The sequence below is a fragment of the Meleagris gallopavo genome, chromosome 30, assembly GCF_905368555.1.
Source record: "Meleagris gallopavo chromosome 30, MGAL_WU_HG_1.1, whole genome shotgun sequence".
Lineage (NCBI taxonomy): Eukaryota > Metazoa > Chordata > Aves > Galliformes > Phasianidae > Meleagris > Meleagris gallopavo.
Window position 1 is genome coordinate 4,027,832 of NC_139433.1, and position 19,091 is coordinate 4,046,922.

The 19,091-nt window shown below is 59.3% G+C and overlaps 1 protein-coding gene and 1 pseudogene across 1 annotated transcript; both read right to left on the minus strand.

The window, feature by feature from the left end:
* Positions 1-399: 399 nt before the first annotated feature.
* Positions 400-18,849, minus strand: PIK3R2 (phosphoinositide-3-kinase regulatory subunit 2). Its single transcript, XM_085211498.1, has 16 exons — positions 18,693-18,849; positions 13,371-14,093; positions 9,920-10,012; positions 9,369-9,431; positions 8,148-8,279; positions 7,747-7,948; positions 7,358-7,443; positions 6,940-7,045; positions 6,734-6,832; positions 6,389-6,569; positions 6,000-6,125; positions 5,608-5,750; positions 5,239-5,415; positions 4,909-4,980; positions 4,523-4,693; positions 400-4,227 (listed from the first exon to the last, which is right to left on the minus strand). The coding sequence occupies exons 2-16, from the start codon at positions 13,720-13,722 to the stop codon at positions 4,035-4,037; spliced, it is 2,196 nt and encodes a 731-aa protein (XP_085067624.1). The 5' UTR covers positions 13,723-14,093; positions 18,693-18,849; the 3' UTR covers positions 400-4,034.
* Positions 14,100-16,400, minus strand: LOC146542505 (uncharacterized; annotated as a pseudogene).
* Positions 18,850-19,091: the final 242 nt, after the last annotated feature.

Sequence of the window (19,091 nt, forward strand, 5' to 3'; positions counted from 1 at the left end):
CCTTGATGCCCCACAGCAGTGCCATGGGGCAGCGGTGGCTTCGGGGCGCAGCTCTGCCGTTTGGGTTTTGGGGCAAGACCAGCCAGCCCAGCCCCACTGGCTGTCACTGCTCCCTCATGCGTGGACCAGTTGCAAAAGGTCGTGGGCAGAAACACAGCCCTGAGCAGCACCACTAGCTCCTGGCAGCCCCAGCCCCGCTCTGAGCCCCCAGCCCTGCAGCCGGTACCTGACCCCCCCAGCTCCTTCTGGGACTGGGGGTGGAGGTCGGTACTTCCCCACGGGTTGCAGCCAGGGGGGTCCGGATGTTTCTTGCCCCTTTGGGCTCAGCTCCACTTCAGTCCACTCCCATCTCAGTTCCCCTGGGGACTCGCTGCCACCCCAAAGAAAGCCCTGCGATCATCTCATTAAGTCTGTTTTATTTGTGGGTTTTTTTTTCCATTTTCTTTTTCTTTTTTTTTTTTTCTGAAGTACCGTACAAAAATTCTCTTACAGTAACAAATACTGGGTTTACATTAGTAAACATCAACAGAAAGAGCATAGAGAACTACTGCTGGTAACAAACAGCTGAAGTGGCGAGTTAGAGTATGGATTATTGCATATACCTAAGGACTAACATCTCGGTAGCGCTCACACAGCCGCCACGTCCTCTCTGAGCACAAAGCGGTCGGGGCACCTCTGCCACCCCCGTCACCCTCCTGCGATGTGAGCACCATCGGGGGTGATATTGGGGGGCTCAGAGCGTCCTGAGCAGAGCAACGTGACCCGAGCCGAAGCGAGCAGAGCCAGGCACAACCCTGGGCTCTCCCCCCGCAGGGCTGCGCTGCGCCCCGGGAGCGGAACGGCCGCGTTGTGCCCGTGGGACGTGGGCACGTGGGGCGGTGGGGGACATGCGGGTCACAAGCAGCAAAGCACAGCCCAGGGCCTCGAAAAACGTCACTACCCAGACAGCACGAGCGAAAGCATCATAGACAAATCACAACTAGCTTATTCCAGGGGAGCTGCGCTGCGGAAAGCTCAGGGTTTGGTTTTTCACCTGAAGGGGAAAGAAGGGAAAAGGAGCGTTTCTGAGAGCCAAGTCAAGCATGGCTGGAGGAATGGCATCGGTCCTCCTCACCATGCACAGTACTGCAAGCAGAGCCCCAAGGGGCCGACCACGGGTCCCCAGCCACGGGGATGCGTGTCAGGGCTGGACAACGCAGGGGGGGCACCGCGACTGCTGCTGAGCTCACACAGAGGCTGCGGCTGTGCAGCAGGGAGGGACAGCGTGGGGAGAATCAGAAATACAGCTGGGAGGGTGAAAAACGCCGTCACGGGAAGCTGGGATTTCCCTGGGCAGCAAAGCCCGGGCCAAGCAAAGCGCTGGGAGCGGCTGAAGAAGAGCAGGCGCTCACAATGTGGGTGAGGGGCTGGAGGAGCCGTCCCTGCAGCCCACCCCCACAGCACAGGCGCCCGGCACAAAGCTCTGGGGTGTCACAGCCCCCCGAGGGCTCTGTGTCTTTTGTAAAGGGTGAAGAAGCTTAGCAGAAAATCAACCTCCTGGTGTTCCAGCTTGGTTTGCTATCAGAGGGGCTGGGGGCAGCTGGGCTTTGATTCTGAGCGATGCCCAATTCGAACTCTCACACTGACGGACGCACCCACAGCCTCCAACTGAACTAACAAACCCCAGAGGGAGTCTGGCTGTGCTCAGCGAGGCCATCACCAAACCAATCTGCACTTTGTGCTGTTTACTGAGGCAACAGATTGCGGGTCCGTTTGGATCGCCGGTGATAAACGCGCTGCAGAGCACACACCAGAAGCAAGAATATGAGTAACTGAGCTGGCCACAGACACATTCACTCATGGAATAACTCTACAGAGATTTCTAAGTTTCCCACGGAAGCCCTCAGTATAACTGAGTGTGTGAATCTCACCAACGGGTTTCCCTACGGGGGGAGAGACTCAGCCACCGCCTGGGCCCAGAAGACAGCAGTGCCATCCTCCTGCTTCAGGTTGGGCCTGCAATGGTATTCTCCCTAAAATTCCTCCTCTCTTAGGACATTTTTATATTGTTTTTTTCCTTGCAGATGCAGCGTGAGTGAACTTCAATAAATCACCTCCCATAATTATTACACAGGGAGGGCTCTGAGCACGGGGGCTGCCAGCCCTACTGCTCTCGTGTCCCAGCCCGAATTGTTCCCTTAATTGTTAATTATTAATTATCACTGATCGCCATGTGATCCCCCCGAGTGATAGCACCAAACACTGGCAGAGCAGGGGAGCCCCAGCACACAGCCTGGGGCCCATGGAGGGCGCACAGAGCAAGGAACGGGGTCTGTACAGCTGGGGGCAGGAGAGCTGCCACAAGCAACAGGAACGTAACGTTTGTACCAGCAATCCCAGATCCAAAAAGGATCCAGGGAGTGGCCCGGATCAATGCGAGCAGCAGAGCTGATCATGGGAATTGGGAGCATGAAATGCTGCATGCCCCACTGCAGACAGAGCATGGAGGATGGGAAGAGGGCAGAGCACACACAAATGCACTGCAGCACTGAGGACCCGGCTCAGCCCATCATGACACAAAGCAGAAGCAGCAAAGCCTACAGCATCCACCAGCCTGTCCAGGATGTGGCCTCTGTAAGGGAAAGAGCCTCTCAGGCAAATCAAGAGGACGATGGATGCTTTCTTCAAGCCGGGCAGACAGGATGATGCAGTAAAGCAAAAGCCACCACAGCCTCAACTCAGAGCCCAGGTCCAGCTGTTAAAGCTCCTGCAGGGCTCACCCCACACCGCCTCTGCTGCCCTGGAGCCCTCTGAACTCAGCCTTTTCCAAAGAGATGCCCCAAGCCGGCCAGCCACAATGGGCAGCTCTACAACCACCCCCAATACAGTACTCACGAATACAAGTGCTTTGCATACACAGTTGGGTATCATGCACATACATCCCTATGTGCCAAGGCCCCAGGCCCAGCAGAAATGCCACCCTCCTGCAGCAGAGGTCCTTCATTTTGTGCAGGGCTCGTAGTGTGCGTCAGCCTCCCACCCCTCCTGCCCCGAGCTGCAGCAGCCCGCCCAGCCGCTGCCCACGCGCCTGCATGTCGTAGTGGGAGTTCAGCAGGATGAGGTAAGCAGCCAATTACAAAAAGAACCATATTTACAGAGCTACAGTTAGCTTCAACGGGTTACACTCGCAGAGATTCACCAAAGACAACCAGAAACAAAGAGCTGTGCGTCCCACGGATTCTGCCGGGAAAAACATGGGTACCAACACGGATTTCACAGCTTAGTTGGCACAACTAAGGTGAGAGATTCGTCACAAACCACATCCTCCCTCCCCAGACAGCAACACTACAGAGGTGGCTATGACACCAGGGACCAAGACAGCGAGATGGGGAACAGGATGGAGGGGGGATCTCAGCCAAGAAGCCCTCCTGCCAGCACACCCGCTGCCCCATGGAGGACACCACCTTCTTTTTGAAATGAGTCTCTGCATGGAAGAGCAGCACCCCTCGTACCAGACAGCAGCTCCCACCCCCGACTGCAAAGTCACCCAGGGAAGAGGGAAGTGAGAGTGGAGGACACATGCTCAGGGGAGGCTCCTCCTCCTCCTCCTCCTCCAGGATCCGGCAGATCCCCTCGCTCAGAATGTGCCAGCGCTGCTCAGCTGGGCAGGGAATGACACCACAGTGCAGAGGAATTGGGATCTAGCTCTACGGTGATGCACAGCGGGGCAACCTGCCAGCAAGAAGGGGACCTGACCTGTTTGTTGGGGAAGGGGAGGGGGCTGCGTTCATCCACAGCAATTCAATCACAACTAGATCCCACCTTGTAAGGGCTGGAGGCCGCTGCGAGTCAACATTCCAGCCTTTTTGTCCCATCAGCCAACACGGGTTTCAGCTACTGACCAAAAGGGACACCAGGAACGGTCACAGACATCTCAGATGCTCTGGAGGGGCAGGAGCACAGAGACTCAACTATACAGGGTGCAAGAGTCCAGAGCCAGAAAGCAGCGCTCTGGGGAGAAGCTGAAGGCAGCTGTTGTGTTGTGCACGGTCTGTTCATCTGGCTGGTGGCTGGGAAAGGACCGGGTGAGCCAGCGTGACATTCAGGGAGTCATTGTGCTGCACCAGGGACGTGTGCTTGTAGTGCAAGACCAGGTCCTTGAGGGAGGCGTAGAGATTGTAGGGCTCTGCAAACCCATAGCCAGTCGCTGTCTTGTAGATCACGCAGTGCTTGGTGTCACCATCCACCCTGGCAGGGAGAAAAGGGAACACGGGTTAGCGGCACGCGAAGGATCCCTGCTAGGACAGCAAGAGCAGAGCGCAAGCTGGCACCACCGGAGCTGCCCAAAGACACATCTGGCCCTGGCATGAGGAGCCAAAGCAGACAGGAGACTTTGGGGAAGCCCAGCCTGCCAGCTGATGCCTCCACCAGCTCCAGCATCTGGCAAGAGAAGGGCAGAGCAGCACGGGAGCACAGCCAACACCAGCCCCGTCCCGCTCCCCACGTGGCTGCAGCCTCACACACAGCACTGCGGGGTACTCACACCACGGAGCAGGCATAGCACCCCTTCTGGCTGCTCTCACGGATCAGGAAGGTGCCGTCCCGTTTGCCACACAGCATCTCCTCTGCCTGCAAGCGGTTGATCTTCCCCACGTACCACGTCCGCTCCTCGTGGTGGGGCAGTTCCTCCTCGTCATCCATCATGGAGTACTGACTGCAATTGAGCACAGGCAGGGTCAGGACCCTTCAGTTTGGACGCGTGACCCCCCCCCATCTTTCCTCCCCCAGCCAGCTGCCATCACTCCTGGCAAGGAAGGCTCCTCAGCTCCCAGACAGGGAGATGGGATTTGCCCAAAGCCCCCGAACAGGCAGAACTGGCTGCACCAGCTGTGCTCCTACAGCCCCCAACACACGAGCAGGGACACTCACTCCTCTGTCTCGTTCTTGATACCCAGCCACTCGTTGATTTTCTTCTGCCGGGCACCCTTCTGCGTCAGCCACCTGGGGAAGAAGCAGCAGAGCTCAGTGCAGGCAGCGTGCCCAGGCAGACAGCACTCACCCAGCAGCCATCACCAGAGGGCAGCAGCCTCCCCCCTTGAGGAGCTGCTGTGCCCCGGGGCTGCAGGGCTCCTCGCTCCTGCACAAAGCAGCCCTAAGAGCCGGTCTGACAAACCCCAAAGCCCTCAAGGAGCCAGCTGGATGGGCTGCAGGGGAGCCGGGCCCCTCTCCCAGCCCTCTGCGGGAGCAGGCACTACATACACCAAATACTGGTCCCGCAGTTTGCGCAGCTGCATGAGGTCTGGCTTCAGGCTGTTCATGCGCTTGTCGATCTCCCGGTTTTCCGAGGCCTGTTTCTTCAGGTCCTGCTCCAGCTTCATCTTGCTGTCGTGGATCTCCGTGATGCGAGACTTGAGCTTCTCTGAGTTCATGAGGATCCTGGGAGAAAGGAAGGGTGGGCTGTGAGCCAAGGTGGGGGAGGCGAGGGAGGCAGCCTGCCAGCTCCAGCCTGCAGCATGCTGGAGAAAAGGGCTGTGCGTGCCTCGGCTCTGCCCTGAGCCCGGATGTTCCTTCCAGCCCCAAGAGCCCTTCCCCAAGCAGGACAAGGTCACTGCTGCCCTCAGTCCTTACCGCTGCACCTCCTTCTCGTTGCCCTCTCGTCGGAAGCGCTCGATGTACTCCTTGCTGCATTTCTCCTGTGTCTGACACTGCTCCTCAAAGATCTTGATCGTTTCATTAAAGGCTTCAATTGCTGTCCTCTTCATCTGCAGCTCCTGAGTTGAGGAGAAGGGAGAGCTGAGTGAGGGGGAGGATGTGGGCAGGTTTCTGCCCATCTGGAGCATCTTCTTCTCCCCTTCCCAAACCAGCACTGTCCCTGGTGCAGTCAATACATTCCCGCTTTGAAGTTCTCTGGGGAGTCCCCCTAAATCCAGGGTGGACATTTGGGGCAGTGGGTGCCCAACTTCTGCTCTCCTTTCTGCAGTGTACGGCTGTCAGTGACCGGCGACGTTGGGGCCACGTACCTGGGAAGTGCGGGTGTACTCCTCATACAGCAGATCATACTCCCAGCTCTTGTCCTGGTACTGCTGGTGATAGACCTTCAGCTGTTCCCCTACAGCTTCCACACTGTCCTCCTTTACCACTTGGTCCTGCCATACACAAAGCCTCAACTCAGGACCCGCTCCCGCCCTACAGCAGCCCCTCTGTAAGGCAATCGGCCCCATGAAAGCCCACCCACCCTGCAGGGTGCCCATTACCCCACAAAGCAATGTCCCAGCACAGCGAAGAGGTGCTGCAGGACACGGTCTGGACTACAGAGCCCATCTACCGAAGGGCCAGGGATGGATGAGCAAATAGATGCCCTGGTTCTGGCTGTTCTGACCAGCCATTACTCCTGCAGCACAGGCCTCACCTGCTGGTACTTGGAGATGGGGTAGAGCAGCCTGGTGTCCAGCTTGGCGTTGTACTGGGCAAGCGACTCATGCCTGTAATGTGTGATGAGCTCCACCACTGAGCCAAAAGTCAGGGGCTCTGAGAAGCCATACTTCCCTTCCCGGTGAAAGATCTTGATCAGCTTGTTATTGCCTCCTTTCCTGTAGCAGGGAAGAGAGAGCAGAGGTGCCTTTCACCACTCCAGTGCTCTGCTCTAGCACGATGTGCCCCTTGTGCCAGCCTGATGTTCCATCAGCCACAGGGACACTTGCTGACAGCTCCACCCCGGGGCAGCAGAGGCTCTCAGAGGGCTCCAGCTCCCTACCTGAGTGTGAGTGTGTACTCCCCCTGGATCTTGCTGGAGGCATCACGCACCAGGAAGGTTCCATCCGGCGTGTCCCGCAGCTTCTCATTCACTTCCTCCCTGAGAGGGACAGAGGATTGTCACAGCCTGTGAGGTGCAACCAGAGCTCCCCTAGATAACCCAACAGCCTGGGCATCCACAGCAGGAGCTGCCAGCCACCCCCTTACCGGGAAATGTCACCCCAGTACCACTCGGCGTCCTGCAAGGGCACGCTGTTCCCGTTGGCCAGGCTGGCTGCACTGGGCTTTGGCTTAGGTGGCTTTGGAGGCAACGCTGTAAGAGAAGTAGAGTCGAAGCAGGGTTAAAGCGGGACTGGCCCAAGTCCCAGCTCCACACCCTCGCCAGAGGCAATCCCTTGGAGCTCAGAGTCCCCCTCCCTGAGGTAACTGTCCTGGGAAGCCCTGCTGGGCCACCATACTGCCAGGAGCAAGAGATTAGAGCCTTGAGCAGGCATCCAAGCACAGCTGGGCTACAGAAACGCCCTCAGCAATCTGCTCAGGGAGGCAGGGATTCCACACCCACACAGCACAAATGCTAATGCCTCGGGTCCCAAAGAGGGGGCACGTCAGCTACTGGGGACAGTACCTGGAGGCAACTGTTCTGGCTCCAACTCCTTCGTCTGCAGAAGCATCTCCAGAAAAAGCACAGAGAAGTCAGGACTCAGCTCCGGGCTGTAGGAAGAGAGGAACGAATCAGCAATTGTAGGGGAGAGCCTGGCACTCCTCTGTGCCCCCTGCGCAATGGGTCAGCAGGGTCAGCTGTTCATCCCGGCACAGCCCAGCTGCTGCAGTGCAGAATAACAGAAGGGCTCTGCCCTGGCTTTGGGCCCCACCTCTGTATGCTGCCAGCAGTTTAATCCCATGTGCAGCGGGGCCGGGGTGCGGGTAGATGTACTTTTACAGCCTGGACTCCTTGTCCTGGCAGGCACAGCGGGCAGCACGGGTACGTGGCTGGGATCTGAGAGCTGCACGTACCTGGCGCCGGGCAGCCGGAGGAGAAGGGGGCCAAAGATCTCTCCCAGGGCCTGAGGGTGGAGGCTGTTGCTCTCGGCCTGCTGCGATACCTTCCCCAGATGCCGGAGCAGGAACTGTAGGGTGAGCGTGTTCTGGAGTGGGACTGCAGGCGACTCCAAGGCCAGCAGCAGCTGTTTCCGGCAATTCTCTGGCTGGGGGATCTCTGGGGAGAGAAGCAAGACACGATGGAATGGCTGGGCAGCCGGCACTGCTTTCCACGCTCTGGCTGTCACAGCGTGGGAGCACTATTGGCAGCAGAGGCCACATGACAAACCCCAGAGGGACAAGACCTATTTTATTACCCCAAACACATCCGTTCCACCCATGCACCCATTCCCAAGTGCGGCCGGGGCAGCCCTTACCCTGCAGGATGCGAAGGATGTCTCCATGCACAGACACTGGCACCACAGGGGAGGGCAGGTCCTGCAGGTAACCTCGCAGCGCTTCGCCCAGGGAGTGCACGTCAAAGGGCTCCAGGTCACCCAGGCTCCAATCTGCCAAGGCAGAGATTTCCCATGGGAGATGGGTGCAGATCTGGCATCCACCCCAGAGCGTTGTGTCCCACTGCAGCACGAGTGCAGCGAGCGATGGGGGCACCTAGAAAGAGCTATAAAACCTCTGGCTGCTGCCAGCAATCGTGGGACGTGGCAGGTGGGAACTTTGAGAGAGCGCTGGCAGCTCCTGGGCAGTCAAGCAGACCAGAAGACTGAACCTGCCTGGAGGTTCTGAGTAACCTGAAGTAAGCTGGCACAGGCTCCCCTGGGAGGGGGTGTTAGCGGATTTGGGTGCCCACACCTTTTGCTGAGCCCTGCCAAGGGCACATATGACTTGTCTGAGTTCTATTCCCTGCTATTGTTAGAGACAAGCACGAAGAGGGGATCGGCCAATTGTTCACACACCAAACCCAACAGCAAAAATGTCTTCCCTGAAGCGTGCTGCCCCAGAAACACCAGGCACAGGCTGCTGGGACAGCACAGAGAGCCTCTTCAGAAAGCAGCACGGCCGGAGCCAAGAGCACTGCTTAGCTCAGGCCCATGAAGAACATCTGCGAACGGGGACAAGCTCGCAGGCTGCTGGAAGTGGCCCAGGCTCAGCCGAGAGGCAGACAGCTCCCGGGGCTTGCTGGCACAGACCATCAGCCGCAGGCACAGCGGAGCCACAGCTCCAGCCACCAAGCTGAGCTCTATGATCCCCTCCTGCTTATTAGTGGTGCGACAGAGCCAGAGAAACCTCCACAAGGCTGTCGTCAGAGCACCCTGAGAGCAGGGCACCCCGAAGAGACGGCAGGAGAGCAGCTGGGGATTCACTTGGAGGCCCGCGGGTCCCTCAGCCGGTGCCGCATCCCTTTGCCCTGACCCCTGCCCACGCGTGGCTGCAGGAATCCTCCCCGTCCCGACCCCAGCATGTGAGAGGGGGACATGTCAGGACGGGCAGGCCCAGCCCCGCAGGCAGCGTGCAGCAGTCAGGAACCGCCAGGGACAGGCGAGCCCGGCCTGGATTGCATTACTGCTGGTGCTGTCACATCCACTAATCTCCTCCATCTGAGCCGATTCGCCTCCTCACCATGAAGAGCTGGTTCTTACCGGTTCTTAGAGCTTGCCTCAGTTCGGAGCCAGATGTCCTGTATAACATCTCGCTGTCTAACCCTGCAGAAGTGAGGACGCTGCTGTTAGCTGCAAGCTGTGCAAGCCCCAGCACACGCACCGTTCTGGAGCCAGCCTGGTGAGACAATGGCTGCAGCACGACTCGAGGCAGGCAGCTCACACAGCACTCCTGCAGATGCTGCCACAGCCCCCCCCGATCCCTGGGACACCCAAGGTTCAGTGCCCCCACAGCGGGGATTTGGGAGCACCCTGCAGAGCCTGCCCAGCATCCTGCAGCACCCTGCTGCACTCCAAGCACTGCAGCACAAGCTCTGTGCTGTTTGGAGCTGGACAACTCAGCAGGGTTAAGCCTGGGGACCAGCACCTGAAGCCAGAGAGGACTGGGAGGCCCCCCTCCCACAGGCAGCTGTGTATCACATATCTCAGTCTTCTGTCCAACACCAACAGCTTTTATAAACAGCTGCCTTTATCCCACTCGCACTGGGGCTGTAGAGGGTGTCAGCCCCTCGGTACTCAATGTCCCCCGTTACCTTTCTTCTCAATGGCTTCCACCAGCTTCACCAGCAGCGGAGGTGCAACCTCTGGAGGGCTGAACTGCTCCTGCAGGTCAGGGAGAGGAGACCCTGGGGAGAAAGGAAGAGGTCAGACCCCACTCAGCAGACAGTCCACAGCAGAGCTGGGGCCAGAGCACAAACAATAAATTGCTCCTAACAGCAGCATCCGCAGGCAGAAAAAGCCTGGCCCTGACCCCTGCTAGCAGGCCACAGCCACACAAATGCTACGCAGAGATGCGGGGAGCCCACGAGCTGCTCCCTAAACCAGCCCAGAATCTGCGGAGCCCAGCCTCGCTCAGAGTCCCAGAAGGCACAATGAAAGGCACAATGAAAGGCACACACAGAGGGATCCGTACTACTTCCTGATGACACCGCAGAGCAGAGCTCACCTCCCTGAATGCCCAGCTCGTGTGGGCAGGCACTGCAGGGGTTACCTGGGCTCTGGAATTCAGGCTCAGTTCAGCCCCTGCCCAGGACGGATGCAGCACAGGGCTGCTGGAGGAGCGTGGCTGGGGAGCTCGCAGCGGTGAGCTGTGATTAATCCAGCGATTCAGGCAGAGTGCAGCGTCAGCAAATTCCTGCCCTTGATTGCTCGTTTAACATGGAAACCAGCCCTCTGCCTCCCCCTCCCCGCTAGCCCATAACCTCGGTGCAAGCTGCTGCAGGGACAGCCGGTGGCACAGCACCAGGCACCCCGTGGCAGGATTGCTGCAGGCAGCCCCTGTGCTCCATGCAGCCTGCACCGACCGGTCAGGGCAGCACAGCCGGCTGCTCCACACCACGTGTCCCAGGAGCCCTCACTGCCCTGTGTGCTCCCAGACCCTCCCCAAGGCACAGCCTAGCATCAAACAGCACTTGGGTGCCATCTCTGGGTCTGTAACAGGGTCGCAGCAGCGTGGGAAGGGCTGCGACACGCTGTGATAGGGGGGCAGCTGCCTCGAGGTGCCTTTTGGGAAGCTGAAGATGGAGCTGGGAGCTGCAGTGTGAGCACAGGGCAGGGCAGCGGTGCTGCCAAAGCACAGCCTGTGTGCTCCAGTGAGATGGCTTCAGGGCCTGCACAGCAGGGCCCCAGGCATGCTTCCCCATGCTGAGTGTGACGCATACCAGGGCAGGAGGGTGCACGCCCAGCTGCCAACAGGAGGATGAGCAGAGTCAGGCTCATCCCTGCTCCCTGCTGAGTGCCAGCCAGGCAAGAGGCTCCTCCAGGCCAGGCAGTCCCCAGCACAGGGACATCAGTGGTCCATGAGGGCACCCAGCACACTCTGCTTCACGGAAGCAGAACCAGAAGGCAGCACTGCATTGCAAAACACAGCTTTGTTGTCATGGATCTGACCTGAGCTTGCCCGTGCACCCAGTGTGGTCCCACCGCAAGCTGCAAGTTCGTACCCGTGAACCTCCTGCCCCCACTGTCACAGCAAGGGACAAAACGGCTCAGGGGCTGTGCTTCAAGACAACGACCACGGAGGAGGGAGCAGCTCAGTGAGGGCCTAGGCTGCTGCTGGACGATGCCAAGGCAGAACAAGGCTGCTCCGAGAGCTGCCCATGCCCTTGGCTGGGCACAAGATGGGGCTCAGCACGGCATTCCCCGGGGTGAGGCCAGGTCCTCACGGCAGCTGGACGAGGAGCACGGGGCTGGCAGCTCCAGGCCTGACCCTTGGGAAGGGCTGAAGGGAGGGTAAACGCTGCGCTCCCCACGTGGTCCAGTTGGGAATGTGCTGTTTCAGCAGGCAGCAGCCTGCGCTGGGATCCAGCAGCCATCGCTGCAGCCAGCAGCAGCTCCCCAGCCCGCCAGGCCTCTGGGCTGGGCCAAAGCGAACAAGGGCACTCACAGCACAGCCGGGCAGCTGCGGAAACATTTCCAAGCCGCATTTTCCGCTCACGCTCTCTGCAGAAGGCAAACACCAGAAGCTCATAAATTCAGCCTCGGAAAGCACCGGGGCTTGCTGCCCTGCAGGGCTGTCTCTGCCGGGGCCCCTTCCTCCCAGGCTGCGGTACGGCCACGCTCTGATAGGGGGATAAGGGACTGCCAAGTCAGGGCAGACCCAGGAAGCAGGGCAGAAACACAGGCAGCTATGAGCCAAGAGACATCTCTGCACCTCCCGAGCAGGCCTCATCCGAGCACAGGCAAGCCACAAAGAAATAACACAGCCTTGGCTCGAATACAATTCCTCTGTTGCAAAAATGCGCCTTCCCCCAGCAACACAACGCGCTGCGTGCAAAACGGCCTCAGGCATTTGAACTGCTGTCCCACAGCTTGTGTGCCCGCGGCTGGGGCGGCTGTGGGTGCACCAAAAGGGGCAGGGACACAGCTGGCACCTGGCACACTGCGTTCCCTGTCTTCACGCTGCCCATCCTAGGGCAGGAAGCAGAGCGGCTGGCTTTTGGTTTCTTTTCCACGGGTCAGGAACGTCAGCACATATCCTTTTCCACATCACACAGCTCTCCACCCCCAACCTTGCACAGGGCAGAGGCTTTGACCACCCACACACAGCTCTGCCAAGCCAAGCTCCAGGAGCATGAGAGAGCCCACAAAGGCACAAGTACAGCCCTCGAGGGCGTGCAGGGCTGGGTGCAGGCAAGGCCAACACATGCACTGCAGAGCGTGCCCCAGGCTCCCACCAGGAGCCAATCCCTGGAAGGGGGGTGACGCAAGTCGGTGATCCTGCTGCCAGCCCCAGCGCCTGGCCCAGCCACGTTTGCACCCTGCAGAGACCGTGGGATCCCCAGGGCCCGTGATGCTGGTTTGGGAACAGCACACCCAGCCCCACCATCCCGCTGTCACACAGGGGCTCCTTTCCGCTCCTTAGGGCCTCTGAGAGGTTTCATACAGCATCCGACAGGACGGCCGTAGCTCCCAGCTCTGCGGGCAGCACTGAGGCCGGCAGCTCCTCCGCTGAAGCCATGCCAAGCCCAGTTCCTGCCCCAGGTGTGTGGTGCTCATGCCCTGCTCAGCCCTGGCTCTGCCACGCACAGATAGGGACGGGTGCCAAGAAGATGAAAATTAGCTGCAGTTCTTGGAAGTACTCTTTTAGATCCAGATTTTTCTCCTCTTGCCCGGAGACAAGTAACTGCATCTCAGTGGAGCTGAGCAGCTCTTGGCAAGGAACAACGTGCCAGGTGCTCGGGAGGCAGACAGGAGGGGTCAGGACTTGCTCTGTGAAGGAGGGAGCTGGGCAAAACCCTCAGCAAAGCAGGGAGAGGGACCACAGGGATCCAGCCGGTCACGGGCCAGGGAAAGACCTCTGAGAGGTTAGAGAGGGACAAGGCTCGTCCCAAGAAGCACTGCAAAGTACGAACACAGATCAATAACCCAAAGAACACAGCACTTTGCTTTTGGCCAGAACCGAGCGTGAGCCCACAAATCCTGCACAACTCAACACTGGCAGGGATCTGCTGAGCAGCAGAAGGGGCCTGCAGAGACGCTTACCTTGCTCAAGAGCCTCCTGCAGTCGGCAGCCACTGGCTCCTGGTGTTGCAGGCAGGGGTCTCTGCACGCGGGGCCGGTGCGAAGGGACGGAGATCTTCACGGGCCCCACGTACTCCACGTACGTGCCGGGGAAGTCACCCTTCTGCTTGGTCCTCTCATTGACACCCAGGATCCACCCGATCTGGTTGGGGTTCTGCTCGTCGCCATCTTTGAAGCCCAAGGCTTGCAGGGCTCCCTTGCTCACCACCAGGATGTCCCCAGGCACCAGGTCAATGTCCTCCTCGCGTTCCTTGCGGTAAGGATAGAGCGCACGGTACTGGAACCCGTCGGTGCTGCCCATTCTCTCTGCCATGAGGAGACGGCTCCCAGCAGTGAGGCAGTGTCCTTTGGGGGGAGAGGAGAGACCTCAGGGGCAGCTCTCCCCCATCAGCAGTCTGAACGTCTCTGCACAACCCAGCACCTCAGGAGCCTGGTCCCAGTGCCCCGGCTTGCTTAGGTGCAGCCCCTTTTCCTCAGCTTGAAACCGCGGTTCAGCCAAATTATGGAGCAAAGGGAGAAGGAGACAAACATAATCCAGCACTCGTGAGTGGGCATGCAGCAAAGAAAAAAGGAGGGCAGGGTTCAGTTCACCAAAAGAGAAGGTTTCCTGGAGTCCGCAGGGCAAAAGCACGGAGCGTTTCCAGCCAGGAGCCGCGTGGCATGCTGCTCCTCCCGACCCAGAGCCTGCAATGAAAGAGAAGAAGGCTCGTCACCGCACCGCCAGGCACCCCGCGCCCTCCCAGGAGCCAGCATTCAAAGCAGGGGATCATCCAAGCGAGGCAGGGCTCGCTTCTCTCCTAACGAGGCTGACTGCAAGCCCTGGATCCAAGTGCTCTCTGCCAGGACATGCTAAGAGCAATTTACACTCAGAAAAGCAAGAGAGGAGCCAGCGGCTGCTCGCAGGAATGCTCTGCAGAGCGAACACCTCCTCTCTGCCACAGTCAGGCACTGGCTCTGCATCTTAAAGAGGATCACTTCTGTTTCTTCAGCCTGCTCTCTCCATAGCACTCATGCAAACAAGAAGACAACAAGTGGGACAAAACAGCCTTTATGCAGGAACTTTTGCATACGGAAAAGGGTGACCCTGCAACCACCAGCTGGAGGCCCTGAATAGGAGCAAAACAAACAGATTTAACCTTTTCTTGCTAAATTGATTAAATTTCACAGTTCACCTTTACATCTCCCCATGCAATTCCCCACAAAGTCATTTTCTGAAGGTAACTGCCCACAAATGTAGGTTAGCACAGCCTTCAGTTGAAGGCTTTCAAGACGCTTTGCCATTCCCACAGAGCAGCACTTCAAAGCTTTGCTCTGAGCAAAGTGAATTTTTGAACTTTTATTTAAAAGCAGCAGCACGAAGCGTAGGCAACGCAGGCACAGTTTCTTCACAGATGGAAGCGAGAGAGGTTAAAAATAAAAGTATCTTCAGAAGCCTTCAAATCTGCTTAGAGCTGCTAACCGCCTTTAAGCTATTCAAACACGGAGAAACTGAAGAACAGGCTGCCTGCCCGGCCCAGAAAGCCACCCAAAAGAACAAACCCAGCTGTAACACGCTGGTTAAGGGCTATGTGAGCTGGGCATTCCCAGCAGCCGGCACGTCCTCCTTTCCCACCCCTCCCTGCCATTTCCACCTCCCTCAGGCTGAGCCGTGGTGCTGAGGATCGGCCCTGTAAGGCACAGCCTGCGGGGCAGCTGGGAACAGACGTCCCAGTGGTGCCCTAGGCCTGCTGGATGGCTGCAGGTCCTGTTAACAGCCTGAGAAATAGTTCTCTGGCCCAGAAACCCGCACCTCATCTGAAAGCCATCAGAGCTCGGAGCTCCCCGAGGCGGGAGCACAGCCTTCTGCCAGCACCGGGTGACCCCAGCACCCTTCCCAGCAGGATGAACGCTCCGCCAACCAAAGCCAAAGCAGCTCCGACCTCACGCTGGGCTCAGCAAGAGGCATTAACATCCGTGATCTGCAGCAACTTGAAACAACCCTCCCGGGCCAGCTACATGCAGCTACAAGCCCCCTTTCCTACCACATCTGTGCTAGCAGAGGGTTGAAGAGATGGCACGAGCCCCCCCTGAAGCTGGCTGCACCCCCAGCTCTGCAGCCCCGCTGCTCCCAGCACCGCCCTGCAAAGCTCCCTCATTCCCCTGACAAAGAAAGGCACAAAGAGGCTGCAGAGCACAAAACCTGTGCAGGAGCCAGAGCCTGTGCTGGCTGCCTGAGTCTGGGCAGACGTCCCAGCTGGGCTGCCTCCTCCATGAATGAGCAGAGAACCCTCAGGGAGGCCGGACGCTCGCAGGGAGGCTCCAGCTGGTGCAGAACAGGACTGAGCCCGATCCAGGTCACTGGAGAGCTTCTCCATGGCTTTCAGTGCAACACAAGGCTGCACAGCTCCCCAGGAGGCCCTCGGGACGCGGGGTGCTTGCAGGCAAGGCAGCACACCCCAGCACAGTAGCCACAGAACACTCACAGCAGAAAGCACATTTCCTGAATCCAAGCAGTCCCAGCCAGGAAAATATTACTTCATAACCCAGAGCATTAAGAGAGATTTATGGCCGCGCTGGGACGCCTGCCCCTCGCCCCTCTGAACTCTGCCTGCTGGGTCTGATGGAGAGGAGCCACCAGCCTGCAGGGGACAGAGCCTGAACGCAGCGGCTGCCCGGCATCCGGGCTCAGATCCCAGCACAAAGGCCAGGTGCTTCCAAACGGCCCGTGCAGCCACTGAGGCCGGGAGGACAAAAACGCTCAGCCCTGGCAAACTCGTTCAGTAGCTTTTAAGAGCAGAGCTGCACGGCGGGGTGGGAAGAGGCTCCGGAGCTCCGAGTCTCCCAGGAGCAGGTCCCACAGCCTCTGGCTCCGCGCAGCCCGGCGCCTGCTCTTGCACAAGGCAGGGAGCTGAGCTGCTGCGGCACCTCTCAGCGCCAACAGACCCCGGTGGGAAAGCAGAGACCTGCCTCCACACTGCCCCGCTCTCCACGCCCCAGCAGGGCACCTGGCATGCGGATAATTACGGAACCGGAGCCAGGCCGGCCTCGCGCCTCACCTGCCTTCCCTGCACTCAGTCCATGCCGGCAGGGAGCGTCGCTGCCCGTCCTCCAGGAGCCACCAGCCGGCAGCCGAGCCGTGCAGGACCACGACCTGGGAAACCTCTGCAAAGAGCAGGAGATCAGCGCGTGTCTGGGGAGAGAGGGAGGGAACGCAAGGCTTCCACAGCCCTTAAATAGATATTTGGAGGGAAGGAGAAGCTGGGAAGGGGCAGGCGGTGCCGAGAGCGCAGGACACGCACGAGCCTGCCTGCTGCCAGCGCCTCCAAAGCGGGGCTCTGCGTGCGCCAGGAGAGCCAGCAGCTTGCCAGCACATTTCTGCTGGGCCCATCTCCAGCTCCGCTCACGGGGAAGGAGCCTCGTGTGTCTGTGCTGGCGAGCACTTGTCGGGCTCCTCTGAAAATCCCATGCATTAGACATCTAAATACCTTGGTAAATCTATCTCGGTGCCCAGAAACAATCCCACGATTCATTAGCCGCTGTCAATACTTTCTTTGTTTAATACACCAGTCTGAAACAAAAAACACATTACGAGCCTTTTTTCTGCGTGCCCAGCACATAAATAAAAGCATCTCAGCTTTTATGAAATGTGGTTCCTGAGCTTTTTAACCAAGTTCCAAATGCAGTTCAAAGGGCAGCTTGGCTTGAAGTGAGGCAGAGCATTGCTTTCCTTCCAGCGAGGCAGAAGTATGCGTAAAAATATTCTAAAAAAAGTGTTTATGACAGCTTACACAGCTCCAATGTCTCCAACAGATCCTCAGCGAGGGGGAAAAAAGGAGAAGAAAAAAGACGAGAAAACCAAAACCAGATCAAGTTCTGAACTGCATGAAAGCCCGTGTGTTAACAGGTTACAAACCGTGAGAACAAACCTTTCGTGTGCTAAAAGCAGCATGGCATGGGGCAGCCAAGCCCATTTTCACCTCTTTTCTCACCAAGAAATGCTTCTGTTGCAGCTGCCAACAGAGCAGCAGTGTCCCACTCATGGAGCAGAACTCCACGCACCGGGGCTCTTTGCTTCAGGTCCCCTGACAAGTCCCCACAAACACCCTATTTCCACTTTAGAAGCACAGGGAGGAGCTCAGAGTTGGGATTTTTTTCCCCAGCAGCAAACCCAGCAATGGCTGTTCCCTTAAAAAAAAAAGTCACAGTTCTAAAAGAGCAGACAGAAATGGCATCCCGCTTCTGCTGACCCATCTGCTTAAAATCACTCTTCTGCGGCGTCGGGAATCCATGACAGTTTGTTAGAAGCCCCACACGGCACAGCAACGGCACGAATAACCTACAAGGTGAGATGCACGCAACCCTACGAGGACACAGCAGGAGCTGCACGACCTTCCAGCCTGAGCCGCACCGTCCCTTCCTCCGTTTGCTCTCCATCTTCCATTACCCGGCCGCTTCAGCGCCAGGCTGAGGCTGCAGATACTCTCAGAGGGATTAAGAGAGCCCCCGATATTATAAATACAGCTTTTTATTGTAAACACAGCAGCGCTCCGCCGCTCCAGCCTGGCTCCATTCCCCGCTGCATTCCACTGAGCTGCGGTTTCTCTCCCAACCAACACAGAACTTTCGTCCAGTGAGAACCAACTACACGCAGAAGGGATTTTTCCACGTTCACAGAGGAGCCAAGACGTAAAAATGGAGCATTTGGGGGCAGCGATCAGCACCGGGAGACCCGCAGCGCGGCAGCCGGCGCCGTGCCACGAAGCGCGGGCAGCTCCGAGTCACGCTCAGAAATCAGCGAAGGAACCCAAGAGCCCGGGCTGCCCGCATAAAGGACGGGGCGGGAGCGGAGCGGAGGGCAGCGGGGCGGGAGGGAAGGCGACGTTCGGGGCTGCGTTTGCTCAGCTGCCTCCATTCTCTGCTCTCACAGCCGCGGTTCCCCCGCTCCGGAGATAAAAGGCGGAGGACAGGCGGCCGTTCCGCGGCGCTCGCGCAGCCCGGACCCCCGGCTTCACTCCCCGTTACTCTCCGCGCCGCAGCCCGGGACGCCGCCCCGCGGGCGACGAGGGCCGGCCGGCACGTGGAGCTCCGGGAGCGGCCCGGCCGCACGGGGCGGCGCGGGGCTGCGGGGACGGCAGCGAGACCGGGACGCGGAGCTGCGGCGGAGAGCCGGGCCGAGCTCGGGGCCGGGGCCCGTCAGCTGCCGCCGCCCGCACCGCCCGCGCCGCCGACCCCGGAGCTGCCCGCGCTCGCTGAGCCCCAGCCCCGGCCCCGCGCCCCGCGCCCCGCTCCCCGCTCCCCGCTCACCTCCCCACCGTCTCCATCCGCCGCCGCTCGCCTCCAGCCCGTTCCTTCTTTCCGGCCCGGCGGCAGCCTGGGAAAAGGCCCGAACGCCGCCGGAACGGCCCGAACCCGCCCCGGAAAGACCCGACAGCTGTCGGAGAAGAACGAACCTCCCCGAACGCTCGCTGGCCACGCCCCTTCCCCCGCTCCGCCGGCTGCGATCGGGATCCCGCCCCGCGGCCGAATAGTTCCGGAAAGAGCCGAGCGCTAACCGGCGCCAACCGCCGCGCGGCGGTGTGGGGCAGAGCGGCCGTGCGGGAGAGTGCTGTGGCGCCACCTGGCGGCGGGAGGGGGAAGCGGGCACGGGGCGCCAGGCGCTGTGTGGGCCCTGGGCGGCCCTCCATGAGGATCGCAGCCCCTCGC

Bases quoted from the DNA above. Each gene is read 5' to 3' on its own strand.
- PIK3R2 (XM_085211498.1), bottom strand. From the start codon at position 13,722: ATGGCAGAGAGAATGGGCAGCACCGACGGGTTCCAGTACCGTGCGCTC. The intron at 4,981-5,238 runs GTATGTAGTGCC...CTTCTTCCCCAG, and splicing joins CTGCGGGACCAGTATTTGGT to GTGGCTGACGCAGAAGGGTG. The intron at 4,694-4,908 runs GTGAGTGTCCCT...GCTCAATTGCAG, and splicing joins ATCAAGAACGAGACAGAGGA to TCAGTACTCCATGATGGATG.